Below are 17,087 nucleotides of genomic sequence, written 5' to 3' on the forward strand. Positions count from 1 at the left end.
AGATAAGTGAATCTTTCAGAGACAAATTTTTCGGATACATTATTAGTTTTAACGAGGATAATAAGAACACATTGCAATATTGTCTTCCCACATCAATAATTAATTTAACATTATGTATTATTTAAATAATTACAATGATCTATAACCTGTCGGTCAATAATATTTGAATTGGTGTGTAAATATACATTTTTTACTTTTCTTACGTATAGAATTCGGATTCCGTATTCTTTATACGCTTAATCACAAATATAAATAAAATAAAATACGATTTTTCTTATTTTTCCTCGATCCAATCATTTAAAAAAAAATTAATGAGATATAATTAATTCATTCTTATCCGTTGTTCACTTGAATCGTTTAAAATTTATTTATTCTTATTTTATTTATTATTTCATTATATTTTACTTTTTATTATATTATTTTATTTTTATTGATGATTTGTTTTTTATTGTTCACTCAAATTCTAAATATTAGTGATCAATTAAGTGAATGCGTTATACAGAATCTAAATTGTGTGAGTAGAAAAAGTTAAAAATACGAGGTGTGTTCAAAAAGTAACGAGAATTTTTAAATTTCGCGGGTTTGGAGAGTCCGCTTGTATAAAATTTTTTTTTATTATGTTGGTACACATGCCCCTGAAGTACGATAAAATTTTCAGCAATATTCATTGCTTACTTTTTAAGTGGCAGCCGCTAACGTTAGACGTGTTTTTCGAGCTCGGCGATTTTCGTTTGTGAAAAAAAATGGATCAAAGAATTTGTATTAAATTTTGCGTAAAAAATGAAATAAAGTGTAGTAAAGTTTGTCAAATGTTAACAAAGGCATATAGTAAGTCTGCTATGAGTAAAGCAAGGATTTATGAGTGGTATAAGCGTTTCCAAGATGGCCACGAAAACGTTGAAGATGACGAACGACCCGGACGCCCAAGCACATCAACAACCGATGAAAACGTGAAAAAAGTGAAAGAAATGGTTATGAACGATCGCCGAATCACAATCAGAGAAGTCGCTGATGATGTTGGCATATCAGTTGGCTCGTGCCCTCAAATTTTTTCGAATGTTTTGGGTATGAAACGTGTGGCAGCAAAATTCGTTCCAAAATTGTTGAATTTCGAACAAAAACAGCGGCGAATGGAAGTTGCTCAGGAGTCGCTAAATGAAGTCAATAACGATGCAGAACTACTAAAACGTGTTATAACAGGTGACGAAACATGGGTTTACGGATATGATGTCGAAACTAAGGCTCAATCGTCCCAGTGGAGGCATTCTGGATCGCCAAGACCGAAAAAGGCTCGACAAGTACGGTCGAATGTGAAGGTTATGCTCACTGTGTTCTTCGATTTTAATGGCATAGTGCATTATGAATTCTTGCCACAAGGTCAAACAATCAATAAGCAGTACTACCTACAAGTTCAACGTCGTTTGCGTGAAGCAATCCGAAAAAAACGCCCGGATTTGTGGCAAAACAATTCTTGGCTTTTGCACCACGATAATGCGCCTGCTCACACTTCATTGCTTGTTCGTGAATTTTTGGCCAAAAACGAAACTGTAACGATGCCTCAGCCTTCATATTCGCCAGATATGGCTCCATGTGACTTTTTTCTATTTCCAAAAATAAAGAGAACATTAAAAGGCCGTCGTTTTACAAGCATAGATGACATTAAAAGCGAATCGCTGAAAGAGCTAAAAGCTATTACAAAGATCGAGTTTCAAAAGTGTTTCGAGGATTGGAAAGAGCGTTGGCATAAGTGTATTGTATCCGAAGGGGACTACTTTGAAGGCGACAACATTAATGTAGATGAATAAATAAATATTTTTTTCATAAAACGAAAATTCTCGTTATTTTTTGAACACACCTCGTATATATTTACACGCGGACACAAATATTTTTGACAAGATATTATTATCGACAATATTTTTGCCCATAGTTCCTTGTGATTATTTAAATAATAAATAGTGTCAAATTATTGATTTTGAAAGATAATATTGAATATCTTTTTATTTTGACATAAAAACTAATATTTTGCATCCGAAAACCTTGTATCTGAAAGTTTCACTTATCTTAAGTATTATTTATTCACTCATATTGTTAATAATCATAATAATATTAATAATTGTAATAAGGCACTCGAAAATCAAAAAGTAAAACTAATTATGAGTAGTTTTAAAAATCATCATAATCGGGTGAAAATTGCGGCTTATAAGAAAAAAAATATATAGGAAAAAAAATCAGAAATATCCCACTGTGCATCGCCCGGAACCCTAAATGCCGCGTCGCTGTTGCATTTGAATGTTCGTTTCACTCAGAAAGGTATCATGCTACACGACGTATAAACGTATTGGTAACACAACGCACTGATGCTAGTGTGCACGGTATGGGGATATATAAAATATGACGGTACCATTTTTTTGTGTATAAATTATATGCATATTAGAGTTTTCCGAATGTTGTTTGTTGTAGGTTTTTGTCTTGTTAGGAGCTTTAATATAATTGGTCATTCGAAGTATTTGACACTTTAAAACCAGAAATTACTTGGCTGAAAAATTACGTATTTTTGAACTATGTTTTTCCTTGAATGTAATAAATAATGATATTTAAATATGAAGAAAAAAAGTTTCTTGATTTTTCATAGTATATTTAATCAACCTGTAGCTCAAAATCTACTATATTAATATATTTCATAAAAATAATAATTAATACCTACTTAACTTTTTTTTCAGTATAACAGTACGAGTGGAAAATATTGAAATAATATCACCGGATAAAATTTTAGCAAAAAACACCCATAAGTGTAATATTTATGATAAAAACAGTTTTATATCGTCAACCATCCCAACGGAATTTCAACAACTTAAAAATTTAATAGAAAGTTTATATTATGAAAGTGATAATGAAGTTAGATGTCAAACAACAGAAAAAGTAATACAGATTATATTAGAAGAGGAAATTGATGCTGATATATTATCTACTTTAGTCTCTTATTTATCCAATAATTTGTTGAAACAAATTGATTCAATTATCTTTCCAAATAGTCCCAATGATGAATCATTGATCGATAGTATCAGTACCCCACTATTTGTCATGTTTAGAAACCAATTTCAATTGTGTAAAGAAGAAGATTATAGAAAAAAAAAGCTATCTGCTGTATTATGTGAATTACAAATTATTCAACCTAAAATAGGTTACTTACTTCTGTATTTTCTCAAAATTTGGAGCAATGAGGAAGAAAAACGTGAATGCGAAAAGAGGTTAGTAAAATTTCAACAGAAATAATTCATTTATTTCTATTATTGATTACTATTTTTATTTATCTCGTACTTTTTACTGAAATAATTACGTGTGCAGTACTTTTATGAATACTATTCTTTCGTCTTCTTAGCACGCAGATAGTCTACATCCTGTAAGTTACTTGAAATGTACGTTTTTCGAGAATAGCAAAAGCGGGAAAATATCTCGACGATGTTGTTAAAGTCAATGAATGCGTCAATAGTAAACTATTTATTCTTCCAACTAATGTGTAAATGAATAGCAGGATGCATCAATTCTCCAAACCGTTATGATATAACTCTATGAGCTATATGTTCATGTGTCGGCTAGTTGGAGTTCGAAACCGACGTCTCTCTATTTGTGGGATGAGTTGGGGAATTCCTTAAATTATTCTTTAGTATAGTCTGATATAAATCATGTTTGGCGGGTAATAGAATCAAAAAGACTTGTGTCTGTACAAGTCGGTGTAGTGTCGGCATAAGCGTGAATATTTTGCTGTTTTATTTTGAAAGTGGCCTAACATCGTTTATCTTCAAATAGAGATATTTAAGGATTTGCGTTTCAATAAATTTAAAAATATATGTATTGGATACTAATGAGTCATCTGCTTGAATGTATCTAAGGGGTTTAAATTGATAGTTTCCGTTAAAATAGTGGCTATTGCTAAGTGAACCATATGTGTTTTCTTATTAAGAATGGAGTTAGGCCACTTTAAAAATTAACAACCATATAAAATTTTTAGTTGCCCAAGTCCATTCAACATCATTTAAGATGCTGCAAACCTGTTTTTAGGGGGCTCGAGGGGAGGGGGTCCGTTTAGGGTGGAATCGACTTCTTATCATTGTTAGCGGATACTTGTGGTTCATTTTCAAAAAATGAATGGATGAGTCGGAGAATCGAACTAGCGTTCTCTAGGTCCGCAGGCCGGCGCTTTACTATTGGAGCCACTGTAACGTGTACCTTGTATAGTTCTCAGTGTATATACTAGCTACATATTTGGCATAGGGCTCGAGCGCGTGCTACCTCTCCCGTTCCAATTCAGTGTGACTTGATGAAATGGAAAGTATCTGTTCATATAAATTTTTTTTGCGGATTGTCCTTGCTATTCACCTGTTGTTCACCCTTTTTTTCTTTTTTATTTTCAAAAGTAAAAAATATTTTTAGCAGATCAATTTTACAAAGAGCATTATTTACCGAGAGGAGGGTTTTTCGCTGTCAAAAGAGTAAGAAATTTCCCTATATAAAGTTTTCCGCTGAAACTAGTTCCTCAGAAGTTCTATAACTCAGTATCATTTACTTTATGGTTCGTGTTATGCTCTTATCTTGATGCTAAACTATATTTTGAGAAAATGGAGTTCATTAGTCAATTTATAACATTCTTGAAGTCTATATATTTACATTTTATGTATAATAATTTAGTGTATTCTTTGAACAATTTTTTAATAATAAATATTTAGCCTACAGCTCAATTCATTCTATTGGAGATTCTATACGAATTGCTAATTAGTGTACTCGTCATGGTACGTATTTTTTCTTTTATCTTTTTTATCTATGTCGTTAATTTAAAATCATTTCCATTTTTTTCAGATGCTTCAGATAATTAAATCGGAAACCCTTCAAGGGGCTCATATTTTAATAATGATTGGTATCATTTACCAGGTAAATTAATTTTATATTAGAAATATATTTTAATTGTTAATAATTTATTTTGTTTCTTTCAGTTGCAGCAGAACTTAATTAATTTTTTAAGACAAGCTCAATAAATAGCTAACAACATTGAACAACGTAAATCCGGTGCTGTGCATTCTAGGAAGGATCTAGAGCGCCGTGCACGAATAATGCGCGAGTGTTAGACTATAGCTCGGATAGAAAAAAAGAGAAAAGCTGTGAAGGAGCAGCAAAAACTAATGAGTTTAAGTGGAATTGCCACTAAGAGTCAAATGCTAGGAAGACAAGCAGTACTTATACAACACCATCACCATTTACGAGCGCGAACACCACCCACGATGTTGAAAAAATTTACAGCAGATTTTATTTGTCGACCTGATGAAGTAATACTAGTAATGGTGTGTATTCCATTTATTTAAACTAACAAACCATTCAAATATTAAATTAACACTTTTTTTTTCAAAACAATGGAGCAATGAAGAAGACAATCAAACTTATTGACTTGTGACAGGGTTATAGCGATGTTCGCTAGCCATGTGTGCGGTACTCTCCTCGCGCGAGCGCAGCGACCAAGTGTAGGCGTACCAAGGGTCTACGCTTTCGCCGGTGTCGCCTTTCTACCGACAGACCGTCGGCATCCAGTGGGTCTAAAGCCAGTTTATCTCTCTCGCGCCAGCTCTCGCTCGATTACAGACATTAGCGTATCGCGAGAAATTTATCGCGCACGCTGAGCGATCTCGCTCGCGTGATCCCGCGAAAGGTTGAGCGAGCGCGCTCACTGCGGTGAAGTAGATCTTGTAGCGATATTTGTGAAAGGGCGTCAATAAATGGGATTGCCATATGTAATATAAGAGAATTAAAGTGTTCGATTATTTGTATCAACCTCCCGAACCAGAGCGAACTTCGGCCTGTGAAAGTCAGCGCCGGCTTTCTTTACCGAGAAAGAACCCAGAAAAATTAGCAGAGACCAGCCTAAGGCGCACGGTGGCTGTCCCCTCTCGCAGACTTGCCACCAATGGCAACAAACGAAAAGCCGAAAACATACGAGATATTTTATTAAATTATTTATTTTATTAAAAATTCTCGTACAAGACCTAGAGGAGTATTTGGTACGGATCTTAAAGATCTGCGCAAGCATAGAGATCGACTATATAAGCGTGCCAAGCGTTCGCGAAATCGGCTCCATTGGTTGGAGTATAAGGAGGTCCGTAGACGGCTTCGCAAAAGCATTGACTTAGCTCGAATAGAATATATCACAAAGTCCCTTGTTGGTGCGTGCAGTAAGTCGGAACTATGGCGTCTTTTAAATAGGTTTGGCATTACGAATGATGTAGTTAGCTCGCCACTCCGACTATTCGAGATTTGAACTGTCACTTCAGTTCAATGGCTACGAGGCATCCTCTTTGTTCGAGTGACAAATTGCAAGATATCCTAGCTTTGCCATTAGTGCTGAACCTTGAAATTTTTTCATTTGCGCCGATTACCAAGACTGAAGTTTTGAATTCTCTCAAATCCTGTCTTCCGAGGGCGAAGGGCCGTAGATTTGATGGTTTGTCTCTTACCTACTTCAAGCAAGTTTTTCTTTCACTAGTCCTCTCGCTAACAAATCTACTTAATATGTCGCTGGAGACTAGGCAGTATCCCACCAGATGGAAGAGGGCTGCAATCATTCCCCTTAGTAAGGTCCCAATCCCTAAAACTCCGTCAGACACATGTCCGATTGTTAATCTAACTCATTTTGCCAAGATTTTCGATAAAATTATTGCCCAGCGGATCACTGATTTTTTGGAGGGAAACAATCTCATTTCTGATTTCCAATCGGGGTTTCGCAAGCATTACAGCACGCAGACAGCTCTTTTGAAGATCACTGAGGATATTCGCCTTGTCTTTGATGAGGGGCATGTAACAATCTTGCTCTTATTTGATTTCAAGAAGGCGTTTGACTCTCTCGATCATACTGTGCTTCTTGTGATTAAAGTAAGTTAAACTTCTCGGATGATGCTGTTATGTTTATCTACTCTTATATAATGGGCCGTTTCCAGGGAGTGCTTGATCTTGACGGTACTATCTCAGAGTTCCTCGTAGCCACTTCAGGGGTTCCACAGGGTTCTGTATCTGGCCCTATCAAATTTCTGATATTTATAAATTCTCTTTTACTTGTCCTATTCCATTCTGTTGGTATGCTTTTCGCCGATGACCTCCAAATTTACATTCAGTGCAAACCTAATGAGGTAAACGATGGAATCTTGAAACTAAACCAGGATGGAAATCGCGTAGTAAATTGGTCAATCATGTGTGGAATTGATATCAACTATGCTAAGACGACGGCTATGCTATTCGGATCAGTCCAACAATTACGCTTCCTGGATTTGCGTGCACTATATCCAATCGTCATTGGAGATAACGTCATTCCGCTCGTGCCTACTGTAAGGGACTTAGGGCTCATCATGTCTAATAGTCTTCAGTGGAACTCGCAGGTGGCCCAGGTTTTATCGCGTGTGCACGGTGCGCTGCATAAGTTGCGGAGAAGAGGTTCGATTCTGCCGTTAGCCCTTCGCAAGGAGTTGGTTGTTGCCCTTGTGCTACCACACTTCGACTATGCGTGTCTGGTCTATTGCGATCTGCCTGATTATCTCAACATTAAACTCCAGCGTCTGCTAAATATTTGCGTTCGATTCGTTTTCAGACTTAAGAAATAAGAATATAAGAAGGTATAAGACGCCTGTCTTATACCTTCCTACGACAAGTTAGGTTGGCTATCGATCCGAGCGAGAAGAAGATACTTTATGGCCTCGGTACTGTACCAAACCTTTACTACTCAAAAGCCGGAGTACTTGTATGCCGTATTCTCGCCGCCGAGAGGCGAAATTCGGCGCTCTGGGCGTCTTCAACAATTTAGCTTTGCTATCCCTCTGGCTCGTACTGCCGCATATGAAAGTTCATTTACAGTACAAGCCATGATCCTTTGGGACTCATTGCCCGCTTCTTTACGCCTCAGGGAGAACAGTGCAAATTTTAGGCTGGGATTGTTGGAGTACCTTAAAGCACGTGATATTTGTTTTACGGAATAGATTTGTTTCACGGAATAGATTGTTAAGATGGTTGCTGGTTGCAGTTGGTGCACAAGTTTGTCTTGGTCTGGCTTTAAATGTCTAGCGTTAACACAAGGGGTATACTGTACTAATTTGTTATTTGCTGCTGAATTCTCAAACTGCCATGTCTGTCCCGTATTGCTTACGTTTTGCTCCGCGTTGTTATTAATGTTACATCTACTATCATTGTTGTAATTTCTGTCGGCGGCTGTTATTGTTATTACTGTTGTAAATAGTAGTCTGGTTCTACTGCCGACTGATCATTTTTGTTATGCGTTATTTATATTGTATTTTTATTTGTATGTATTACATTATGCAAATTGCCATAAGGCCAAAATGTGGCTATGGCATAAATAAATTCTCTATCAATCAATCAATCTTTCTCTCTCTCTCTCTCTTCTATTACATTCATCTTTCATTATTCCGACAACTTTTTTATTGACTCAAGATATATCAAATTGATTATTTTCTGAATAGTCGGATGTACCATACTTATCAATGTATTTTTTCATAATTTCATAAATATCAACATCTTGAATTTCCGACATGAAGCTGTCTACGAGGGTGGTCCGATAAGTACTTAGCCTACAAAAGAAAAACGAAAATTTTGGAAAAGTGGCGTTTTATCTTTCAACATAGTCTCCTTTTAGTTCGATACACTTGGCCCAGCGATGCTCCAACTTCTTTAACCCGTCTGAAAAATACGTAGGCTTCCGTGGCAGCGATTACCTCCTCATTCGACTCAAATTTCTGCCCGGCGAGTGACTTTTTCAAGTTTGGAAACAAAAAGAAGTCGCACGGGGCTGAATCTGGAGAATACGGTGGATGGGACAGCAGTTCGTAGCCTAATTCGACCAATTTGGCCATGGCGACGGCGGAGGTGTGAGCCGGTGCGTTGTCATGGTGGAAGAGCACTGCAATTCGACGTCGAATCGGCCCAATAATTCGGCATAGTACAGCCCTGTGACCGTTTTGCCCCTCTCCAGGTAGTCGATGTAGATCACACCTTGTGAATCCCAGAAAACGGTGGCCATCACCTTTCCGGCCGATGGGACAGTCTTCGCCTTCTTCGGAGCACTTTCGCCGGGTAAAGTCCATTGTTTCGATTGTTCCTTGGTCTCTGGTGTATACCAGTGGATCCATGTTTCGTCGACTGTCACGAAACGACGTAGAAACTCCTTCGGATTGCGCTTAAACAGCGTCAGACATTGCTCTGAAGTTGTCTCACGGTTGCGCTTGTTGTCCGGAGTGAGCAAACGCGGGGCACCTATCGCGCCGACAGCTTTCTCATGCCCAAAATTTGATGCAGGATATGACCCACATGGTCTTTTGAGATGCCTACGATCTTAGCCATCTCGCGCACCTTCAATCGTCGATCTGCCAATACGAGATCGTGAATTTGTGTCACGTTATCCTCCGTGGTAGCCGTTTTCGGAGAACCTGAACGTGGCTCTTAAAAAATCGACGTGCGACCACGTTGAAACTCATTAAACCAATTTTTGACGGTCGTCATCGAAGGAGAAGAGTCACCGTACACAGCATCCAAACGCTTTTTGATTTCGCTGCGCGATTTCCCTTCCAAAAACAAGAATCGAATCACCGGCCGATACTGCTCTTTTTCCATTTTTCAAAAATGAACGAACACACTTGCTTTCACACGCTCTCAAAAATAAACTACAACTCCGATCCGGCTAAAATCTTAACAGTAACCATCGAGATGGTTGTACTACGTGATAGAATATTTCTTTTGCTCGAGTGGCGCCATCGGGCGGTGAGGCTAAGTACTTATCGGACCACCCTCGTATATCCATATAGAGTAATTTAACTTTGTCACCTACCCTTTCATTCATATATCCATAGCGCAAGTCGTACATTATGGTTTTGGAGAGATCAAGCACACAAAGTCCGATATATATATATATATATAGGTTTTTAATACAAATAGACGTCCATGTTAATTGTATTGCTACTAGATTTTCATGAAAGATGGAGCTACTATGAAAGTTGGGATGGGTTGTGCAATCCATGCTTCTGCTCCATATCGACCACCCTATTTGTTAATTAATTTAACATATTTTCACTTCCTTTCATCCTGCTTAGTTTTCCAAAGACTGAATTAACCGTGAGCTTATAGAATAATTTTTCAATCTCATTTTTAGTCCTTTTTCTTTTTTCATCAACGTAAATTTTGAGCCACAGGTTTTGATGAAATTTTAGAGCTTTATGTATCTTTTTTAGTTTGAGTCCATATTTGAGAGATTGTTATAACGCTCTATAATGAATTATGTAACGTTCTTTATCATAGAGCGTTATTAAAGGTTATTTCTGTTTTGATCCGGGAGGTGTACCATGCTCAGGACAAAGAGCAAGATCTTTATGATCGTCATGTAGCTCTACGGAATACTCTAGATTCACTTCTAAAATATAACCAACCTCATTATCATTAGAAATATTATAAAAATCTAATTCTTCAATGTCAGAGACCCACTGGAACTTTTCATGTGGTAATGCTTGTATCATAGCCCATCCGTATAGGTTATTAATATAAAAATACATCAAGATCTTACTCTGCTCTTCCTTATTATATTCTACGCCTACGTAACGCTTATAAGCTTTCGAATATCGATTACAATATTGTCTAATACCTCCTCAAATACTTTTTTGAATGAATGAAACTATATCTACGACGTCTGTCCGGAAAATATCGGGCCTACCTTTATATTTTCGTGCTAGCGTTATTCTTTATCATCTGGTGGGTGGCATCCTTCAAAGTAATCCCCACTTGATTTAATAACACGATTCCATCGATGTTTCCACTTTTCAAAACAGTCCTGGAACTCACTTTTAGGGATAGCCTTAAGGACAGTCGTTTTCAACCGTTGTTTTGTCATTGAATCGGTGTCTTTTGAGTAGTTTTTTTAGTTTTGGAAACAGCCAAAAGTCACAAGGGGCTATGTCGGGACTGTATGTAGATTGTTGAAGTATCGCGATATTGTGTTTGCTCAAAAACTGCTGCACAAGATTGGATGAATGCGCTGGCGCATTATCGTGATGGAGAAGCCAGTCACCACTTTCCCAAAAGTGCGGCCGTTTTCTTCTTACTGCATCACGCAAACGTTTCAAAATTTGAACGTAGTATTCTTTATTGATTGTCTGACCTGTTGGTGCATATTCGTGATGTACAACACCTTCGTAATCGAAAAAAACAATCAATATTGACTTAACATTGCTTCGACTTTGACGTACTTTTTTTGGTCTTGGCGATTCGGAATGCTTCCACTGTGAAGATTGTTGATTTGTTTCAGGATCATAACCATAAACCCATGATTCATCACTTGTAATAACTTTTCTAAGCACATTATCATCATTATTGACCATTTCCAGATTGGCCAGAGCGATTTCTAAGCGAATGTTCTTCTGCTCTGCTATGAGCAATTTTGGGATGAATTTTGCACACACGCGTTTCATTCCTAAATTTTCGGTTAAAATTTTTGAAATGATAGTTTTTGGTATTCCAAGATCTTCTTCTAATTCTGCACAGTCATACGACGATCTTGTTCGATTGCAAGTCGCATCCGCTCAATATTATCTGCGGTTTTTGTCGTCGAATGTCGGCCGGAACGAGAATCACTATCGACAGAAGTTCGACCATCCTTGAACTGTTTATACCACTCGTATTCGTGTTTTGCTCATACACTTGCTTTCGAAGGCTTTTTGCATCATTTCAATAGTTTCCGAACTCGTTTTCCGAGTTGAAAGTAAAATTTGATGCAAATTTGTTGATCTTGTTTTTCAGTCATTTTTGACAATATCAAAATCCGACGAAAGCGAAAGAGGCACTGTAAACAAAGACACGCTGCGCATGAACTATACGTCCGGTAGGTGTCAGTAAGTAACCAATAAATTCGTGTGGCTTTACTGTTGACGTTCCTGTCCGGTAGAGGTCGCTCGAACACTATGCCGCGAAGATATAAACGTAGGCCCGATATTTTCCGGACAGACCTCGTATATTAGTTCTAATTCAATATTTGTACACTTCAATATAGCATCCCATGATAGTCCCGGTGTTGTGTAATAATGCACTGGATCAAGATGATACGCATCCAAAAAAGTTTTACGGAAAATTTCAAAGATATCAACAAAGTATTACATCTGTTTTTAGATACAAATCAGAATACTCTCCCAAATCTTTAAAATTAAATGTATTACATCTTACGATATCTTTTAACTTTCATTATAAAGTTTTTAAACTCAAGCTCTTAAAGAAACTTAAATTCTGTACACGTCGGCAAAAAATCACTGCACTCTCATGAACTCTCGCCACAAGCAAATATGCGGCATGCTAATATCTTATTTTGTAAATTGCGATGTAGCAAGCAAGACCTACTTAAAACTGCAAATATAAAAAAATTAACGAAATTCGGGAGCTATAAGAACCTCGCAAGCGCCGTGGCGGGCAGTTCGTAAGTGTTCAAGTCAAAGACAGTATCTCAGATCTCCGTACTACACCCATACGTACATTTGGAGTATTTATATACATATTTGATAACCACAGCTGTAAACGTGCCTAAAAATTTTGTTAAATCCTCAATAAACATTACTTAAGTCAGAAAAACACTAAACAAGTTTATTTCTGTATTTCTCTACCTGATCTACGAGACATCTCAACGATATTATCCGAGGTATTATAATACTTATTCATTCATCTCTCTGCTTCCTCTTTGTCCGTATTTCTACACTATAGCTAAAATGTAATTGTCAAATATAAGGGAGCCTTGCCCACTATATTTTATATTGGTACGTCTTAAATGTTAGGTTTAACGGGTAGTTAACGCCCAAAACGTAACAAAAGCGTTCCATACATTTTGTGCTTGCTGATAGTTAGTTTCAGAGATATTACGCTATCAGTCAATTGACTATAAAAATCTTTATTTGAAGGTAGCTCTGTTTGCTTTAATCTGTCGAAACTATTAACACAATACTATGGAAAAACGCCTTTTCTTATGAGCAATTCTATTTGTGTTTTGCTATATTCATCTTTGTCAAATTCATACTCTAAAATATTAAGCTTACTTAAGTATGAAGCTAACTTTTCTAAAGACAACGTAATGTATTAATAAAGCGAAAATAAATAGTACTATCCTTAACTTCTTTTGTGAATGATATATAGCGCCCCTTGTTTTCAGTTAGAACATTTACTTTCCTTTCAAAGTCTGGGTTAGTAGCTATTTCAGATACAATAAAATGAGAGTCATAGCCAGTAAGATAATGAAAGACGACAAATATAAAATAAGAGGTCTTGTAGTTTAAATTACAGCTATTGCAGGCTGCCCGTCTAAATCTTCCTGTCAAATGTCAGTGATCCTTAATTCTTTTTTGACTAGGTTGAAAATATTTTTTACAAGTGTGACATACTTTAGCCATTTTGAAATCCCTTTCATTGCACCATGAATGATTCATTTCTATAGCAATTTTATACACTTCTCACATTTGAATTTGGAATTTATTGAATTATTTTATTATCAATTGTGCTGGTGATTCTTCGAATTTTATAATTTTTCTATATGACTTATACATTTATATAAATACCAACACCAAAAGATTCATGCTTTTCAAAGGCTCGTTCATTTTCTACTGGTTTTAATAAGCATTTAAAATCAGCGTATATAATAAATGGTACCATTTCTTGTCCATTGTTATGTTTCAATTTATAAAATTGTTATGTTCCTTCCTTAAAAAAGTGATGGCTTGAAAAGTGAAGCCAGTTTATTCGTGATCTGATTGGCTGTTTCTAGAAATAAGCACGAAAAATTCAAATCTCGTAATATATCGTCTCGAAATACGCATGAAAAATTTTAATATTGTATATGTATAGGTTATTAAAAATAAAAAAAATAATAAAAATATTTTCAATATTTTCATTGTTCGAAATTCGAAATTTATGTAAATAATAAAAATATAACTATTATAATTTGTGCCAATTTAGTATAGCATAGGAAAATATTGTAATGTAGGTGGCGCCCCGTTTAGTAGTTTGTTAAATGTGAGTGCAGTAAATGAGGATAAGTGTGAATGCAGTGAATGAGGATCAAATCTCCACCAGCTTTGTTATAGTGCATATCAGTACAACGAATCTGTGGGCATCGTTGAATTTTTTGTCACAAAAAAACAACAATTTCATATTACAGAAGTAAGTAGAGCATAACTATATTGTATTAAACTATTATTTTACAAATTATGTCTCTTTTTACAACTATGACGGCAATTAGTCGCCATTCGTTATCCCGTCCAATTATATCAAGTGCATCCTGCATATATATCAACAAGAATCGTTGGATTTTGATAGAGGAAAAGACATTTCTAATAACAACCGTAACCGTGGTGTAAGTTGATTGTTTTAAATTATTTCTTTTTAAATCTTAAACCCTTTTTTCTACAATAATTTGTTAGTTAGATCATTTTTAACCTAATGGGTGAACACGTGCCATTTAGTATCTAATCTAACATAATTGCTGAACACGTGCTATTTGGTGTCCAACTTTTTTAGTGTGTTATTAATTCAAATTATTATCAATCCAATAATGAATTCAAATAATACATCAGAATAATGTTTTTTTCACATATATTATATAATTCAATACTAGATTTAGAAATGTATCATTGCATGCTTTCTATTGATTGAACAGACATTTTTTGTGCATGTTATTTTAATTTAATTTGGATTTTTGGTTTATTTGTTTAATTAACTAACAACTAACAACCATCAAAGGTTAAGATGGATGTTTTAACTTTCAGTCCAAATGAAATGTTTGACGAGTTAGTTGACAAAGACCAAACCACGTAAGTACTTTTTATTTGTATTGTATTTAAAAACTTTTTTATGATAAAATATTTATATTCATTTTTTTTTCAACAGTGATCTCACTGGATATGTCGACGAACTGTTCGCCCCGAAGGTCGTTGGGAATAAAGGGCAATTCAGATTATTTAAATTTGTTTTGAATAATGGAACAAAAAAAATTGCTTGCTGTATTTGGAGAGACTTAATTCCACAATATGAAGCGGAAGTTAAATTGAATAGGGTACGATTTTTGATAATAAAATACATATACATATATGTATGTGAAAATTATTTAATAAAAATTAATACTATTTTTCTATAGATAGTGCACATCATAGGTGCAGAAACCAAAGTCGTAAAGCAAAATTTCTTAAGAACCAATAATGGCTTTGTGCCTTTTGAGCTCAACATTATGTCAAGTACGGAAATAGAGTATGGTGATTATTATAATACCCAAGTGTTATCCAATACTGATGCTACGCCAACTATTGTCACTTTCGAAACTATAAATGATCACAAAGCAGGATTAGTTAGTAAGTATCAACAATTTTATTTATGTATATATTGCCATGAAATATACCATTTTCATATTATTATCAAAGTTATTTATTTAATTATTACAAATTTCTCATTTTCAACTATTGATGGTTACATACGTCAGACGTTTAGACCAGTTCAGAATCGATACAACAATATGAGCTATGGGAGCGGAGCTATCACCGATGGCGAATATAAGATAAATATCATTATAACCACCTTTACGCCAATCGACGTCGGAGTAGGTGCCTCTGTGACTGTGACAGGGGAAGTCTCAGAAAATGGTAAACATTGCATTATAGACAAATACAGAGACAATTTTTGCAATTTTTATTTCATTTTCCATCACGGATTGCAGGTGCTTTAACTACAATTACATTTGCTAATAGTGCTGCAGTTTTACACAACGAAAATGATACCCCATTACCACACGCTCAAGTTATGAAAGGTAACCGATCAATAAGAAAGCGCAATAATGCTGACTAAGATATTCACATGTTTTCAGATTAATACGACAAACGAGTCTTATTTATTATTATCAAGTTTATTTAATTTCTTTTTTATTCGATGCAAATTAAAAATGTAAACAATTGTCATGTTTAAGATATATAATATTGTTGAGTTGGATATATGATACTATGTAAAATTTTTCATATAATTATTACATATAGAAATGAGTAGGAACCGACTGATTATACTTAAATGAGATTATATTATTTACGTTTAAAATGACAATGAGTCTATATATAACGTTCAATTAATGTTTCTAATATTTATTTATTGAAAAAAAATGTTCAGTTTTTCCTTTTGCCTTATTTGCATAAAGCAAAATAATTTTTATGACAAGTGTGATCTTAGCTATAAACACTATAATACTTTAATTATAAGCTTTATTCAACAACAAAATGATACATTGATGTAGTACTCTATAAAAATATTGTCATTTTAATGAAAAACTTTCAAATGTGTTCGATTTAGTTAGTTTAGTAATAATTCATTACTTTGTATTCATTTAAATGATAACACATTGTATGTATATTTATGAAAATGATTCAATAAATATTTTATATACCTTCACCTACTACGAATAAAGTATGAACTGCAACGATTACCGAAAATCGTTAGACTCGCGCGAGGTGAACGAGCGGCTAAGCGAGAGGAGCCGCGTTCGGTTCGCGAGAGAGAGAGAGAGCGCGTAGGGGCAATGGCCGGGAGGGGAGGCTCCGACCGGCAGTATGACTGTGTTACTCAGTTTGTCAGCGTCGCGCTAACCTCCATTTTCGTGAGTTTCTCGTTTTTCCTGGTGACTTTGCGAACTTGAGTGCGTGGGTGCAGTAGCAGCAGCAATAGCAGCCGAAGTAGCAGCAACAGCAGCAGGAGAAACAGCAACAGCAATAGTAGCAGCGACAGCAGCAACAACAATCGAGGCGGTGCAGCAAGCGGTGGATCAGTTTATTAACAGCGTGTTAGTCGGATACGGTTGGCCACCGTATCCTCATCGTTCTTGCGGTAGGTGCACCTTTCCCCCTTTTGTTATAATTTGCGTGCGATCCCGCGCAGCGAGCGCGAAGAATTTGTTTGTTGCGCGCGAGCGGTTAGTTCGCGGCATCCGTGGTTTTCTCTCTCTCTCATTTTCAGCGTGTCTTGTCATTCACGCGAGCGCGCGTAAGTCTCTCGGCCAA

General features: G+C 35.8%; 1 protein-coding gene across 6 annotated transcripts in view; it reads left to right on the forward strand.

Moving 5' to 3' along the window:
* LOC131665442 (integrator complex subunit 3) overlaps positions 1-17,087 on the forward strand; it is a 510,516-nt gene that overhangs the window by 176,544 nt on the left and 316,885 nt on the right. For all 6 annotated transcript variants that reach the window (XM_058937323.1, XM_058937322.1, XM_058937319.1 and 3 more), the window contains exon 7: positions 2,721-3,248. In XM_058937323.1, the coding sequence (XP_058793306.1) occupies positions 2,721-3,248 (528 nt within the window). The remainder of the gene's footprint in view (positions 1-2,720; positions 3,249-17,087) is intronic.

This window comes from Phymastichus coffea, unplaced genomic scaffold (genome assembly GCF_024137745.1).
Source record: "Phymastichus coffea isolate CEN01 unplaced genomic scaffold, Cenicafe_Pcof_1.1 PCOF00051, whole genome shotgun sequence".
NCBI lineage: Eukaryota > Metazoa > Arthropoda > Insecta > Hymenoptera > Eulophidae > Phymastichus > Phymastichus coffea.